Below are 3,408 nucleotides of genomic sequence, written 5' to 3'. Positions count from 1 at the left end.
GGGTGGCATGGCCGTAGACAAAATATATTCTAAGAAAATAATTTATACCCTCTAAATAAGGATGTTACCTATAAGAAAGTAAGATTTTATTTTTAGTTATTGAGATCTTTTACACATGTATAATTTGATAATCTTTTTCATTGCCCTGTATACCTAAGAAATGCAGACCCAGATAAATAATTTTCTCCAGGGCTTCTGTTGATATAATTAATTAGAGCCCCTACCCCCTCGATTAGAGTATTTAATATTATTCTGGCAGCCGAATCTCCCACAATCCTTAACAATAAATTCCTGAAATTCCTGGCTAGCCAGCATTAGCAGTCTGTTTGTAGACCTGCCCTCTTGGAACTAGGCTAACCATGGGGGCCTGCACAACCCCACATGTATGAGTCCTGGAGTTCCATGGAGCATTCGAATAAAACTCCGTGTGGGATCAAGGGTCGAAGAGGGGAAGACCAGGACCCACAATGGTTTCAAAGCACCCCATCTAGATGGCACTCATGTCTCTTGGTGGTCCCAGGTTCCACAAAGGAACTTATATTTCAAGGAGGGCACTCGAAAGTTTGGGACACTTTGGCTTGGGGTACTGAGTAGATGGCCCAGTCATATATACCATTGAGGATTAAGAGGATCTGCTGAAATATAAAAAATATTACCTAATGAGTTACATATTTTTTTCTTTCCTCAAATCATCCTTAGTTTGACCTAAATTTGATATTCAAGCCTAATTTTTTTCATAATGCTAAATTTTGAAATCTTAAAAATTTCTTTCTAGAAACAAGTATATACTCATATATTACCAACAATATATGTAATATTTTCACTTATTGATAGGACAGAAGCTGATTTTATGCATTGATTTTCTCTTGCATGGATTATAAAAATATATATTTTTTATTTTAAAAAGAAAAATTGGCCACATTTTTGCAAGCAACCTATTACTAAGTAGGAGCTAAGTTTACCTCACCATTGGGGAAAAATTATTTACGATGCAAAGAACCCTCAAATTACTATGAATATAAAATGTAATTACTGTATCATTAAAGGAATACATTTTATTCTTCTCCTCATTAGCCAGCTAAAATAGTAGTAGTTCTGACTTCAGGTAATTAACCCTCCATTAGTAACAGAATTTACCTATTTAATTTAGCACAGCTGAGAATCAGTTCAGGAGGCTTTCTCAGTTGAAGTTGCTTCCGTTGCAGAAGATGACCACTACTATTCTAGTTCTGTTTATCTTCTCTTCTCTTCCCTGGACCTTCTACCTTATATTCTCACTGGCTATAGCTTCAAAACATGCTCAGTTGGCAATGCAATGTTGAAGGATTAATATGGAGTGCTGGCCGAGAATGGTCATGACTTGAAGGGGCGAAAAGGAATATAATCTGGCTTCCAGAAATAGTCTTCTACTTAATGATAGAAGCTCTTTCTCCTTCTAAAGTTCTGCTGTTGGCTCTCACCTGCCTAAATTGGCAAGAGGCATCTTAAAGTATTTTATTCTGTTCCCCTATACCAAATTTTAACAACTTATTAAATTTTTTTTTCAATTAAACTTCAAATCACTTATGTATTGAATATTTATTAGGTAACTTCTGCAGATCAGATACTCTACTTTCAATTCAGTGTTCAGCTGCAATACTTGTGAACAGTACTCATTCCAGAACAGGAGGCAAAAGGGAAACATTTATTTAGTCTTCACTAAATGCCATGCATTTTGCCAGAAGGCCAACAAAACTAATTAATAATCACTGTTTAAACAAATAATAATGTCAGTAGTCTCATAATATTTTTGTGTTTTATGAAAATTTAAGTGTACTAAGTGCAAATTCAAGTTTATGCAGATTTAAAAGAACAATTATTTCAGTAGCCTATTTTAGCGTATGTAGTCGCTGGTTTTGTTTTGTTTTTTATGTACTTCTGTGAGTTAACATGTTTCTTTTCTCTGACTATACTGTAACCACATACTTTGATCTTCCAGTGAAGCTGGTGTTAACTCGGGCATTGATGATTACTGCAGATATTCTAGCTGGGCTTGGATTTATCACTCTGCTCCTTGGTCTTGACTGTGTGAAATTCCTCTCTGATGAGCCCTACGTCAAAGTCCGCATCTGCTTTGTTGCTGGAACCATATTACTAATCGCAGGTACTGGTCTGGGTTAGTGATAGAGGTAAAGATATTCATTTAAGGTCGTGAGGTGAAGGAGAAGAGTGCTGTTCTGAAGCAGCTCATTTTAGGATCTTATGTGACTTGTTTTACTGGATCGAAGGAATGAGAGTGCATCCCCCAGCCCTATAATTAATCTTTTTTGTTGTTGCTAATATTGCAGATCAAGGTTTATAAGTCTTCAAACTAATTTTTAACCATCTAAAGCAACTGTATAATGCTTTAATTTTTTAAAATAATTTCTTTTATGATTATTCCTGTAGTTAAATACTCAGTTAAGCTCGGAGCCACCACCTCCTTACCCCCACCAACTCTTTTTAGCAATGAGCTAACATGTGCCAAGCCCTATGTTAGACTTTTCTCATATGCCAACCCATTTCATCATAAATGAACAAGAAACAGATCATATTATTATCTCCACTTAAGAAGCAGATGAATAAATGGAGTTCTGAAGACTAATAAATATAGCTAATAAACCATAAGTCAAGAAGCACTTTACATGGTTGTGATAGAGGATGACTACACTTTGAAGTTGATGACAGACCTGAGTAAAATATCAATTCTGTAATACCTGTAAGGCCAACTTTCTTTCTGCACATAATGTGTTCTGTAATACCTGTAATATCAATTTTACTCAGGTCTGTCATCAACTTCAAAGTGTAGTCATCCTCTATCACAACATGATGTTTTCTTTGGATCTTAATGCAAGTTTGGAAGAAATCAAAGGGCAGGAAGACTGAAAACCAGCAGGAACACCCTCCAGATAGAAAGTTATCCTCATTTATGGCAACAACGAAAAGTTAACAAAGCAAATATTAAGTGAGAATCTGATCAGGCAGTGTAGGATAGTGAATGGACAAGGATTTTGGAACTGAAAATACCTGGAGATATATATATGCGATATGTGACCTTAGACCAGTTACTAAATCTGTCTTTGTTTCCTGATCTGCAAAATTAGCTGAACTTCCAGCAATAATATCTACTCTGAATCGCTATTGTGAAGATTCAATGTGAACAGAGAGCAAGCTCATAGCAGAGAGCCTAACCCATCATACACTCGAAACCAAGGCCTCCCTGATTTTTCCACAGGCAAACATTGAGTGAAGGCCCTGATGATCTTTAGGTGGTATTAAAAGTCGCGAGAATTTAGTAATTTTTTCTTTTTAAGACCTTCATTCCCATATCCAGCCTAGTGATAACATAAAGCTTTTGTATGTAACAATATGTTTTATTTAATAAATTTA

At 35.7% G+C, this 3,408-nt stretch overlaps 1 protein-coding gene across 1 annotated transcript in view; it reads left to right on the top strand.

The window, feature by feature from the left end:
• CLDN16 (claudin 16) overlaps positions 1-3,408 on the top strand; it is a 23,193-nt gene that overhangs the window by 14,840 nt on the left and 4,945 nt on the right. Inside the window, 1 exon segment of the mRNA XM_011381544.1 lies at positions 1,979-2,143. Within this exon segment, the coding sequence (XP_011379846.1) occupies positions 1,979-2,143 (165 nt within the window).

Source organism: Pteropus vampyrus, unplaced genomic scaffold (genome assembly GCF_000151845.1).
Source record: "Pteropus vampyrus isolate Shadow unplaced genomic scaffold, Pvam_2.0 Scaffold14, whole genome shotgun sequence".
Lineage (NCBI taxonomy): Eukaryota > Metazoa > Chordata > Mammalia > Chiroptera > Pteropodidae > Pteropus > Pteropus vampyrus.
This window is presented reverse-complemented; position numbering and strand designations above follow the sequence as displayed.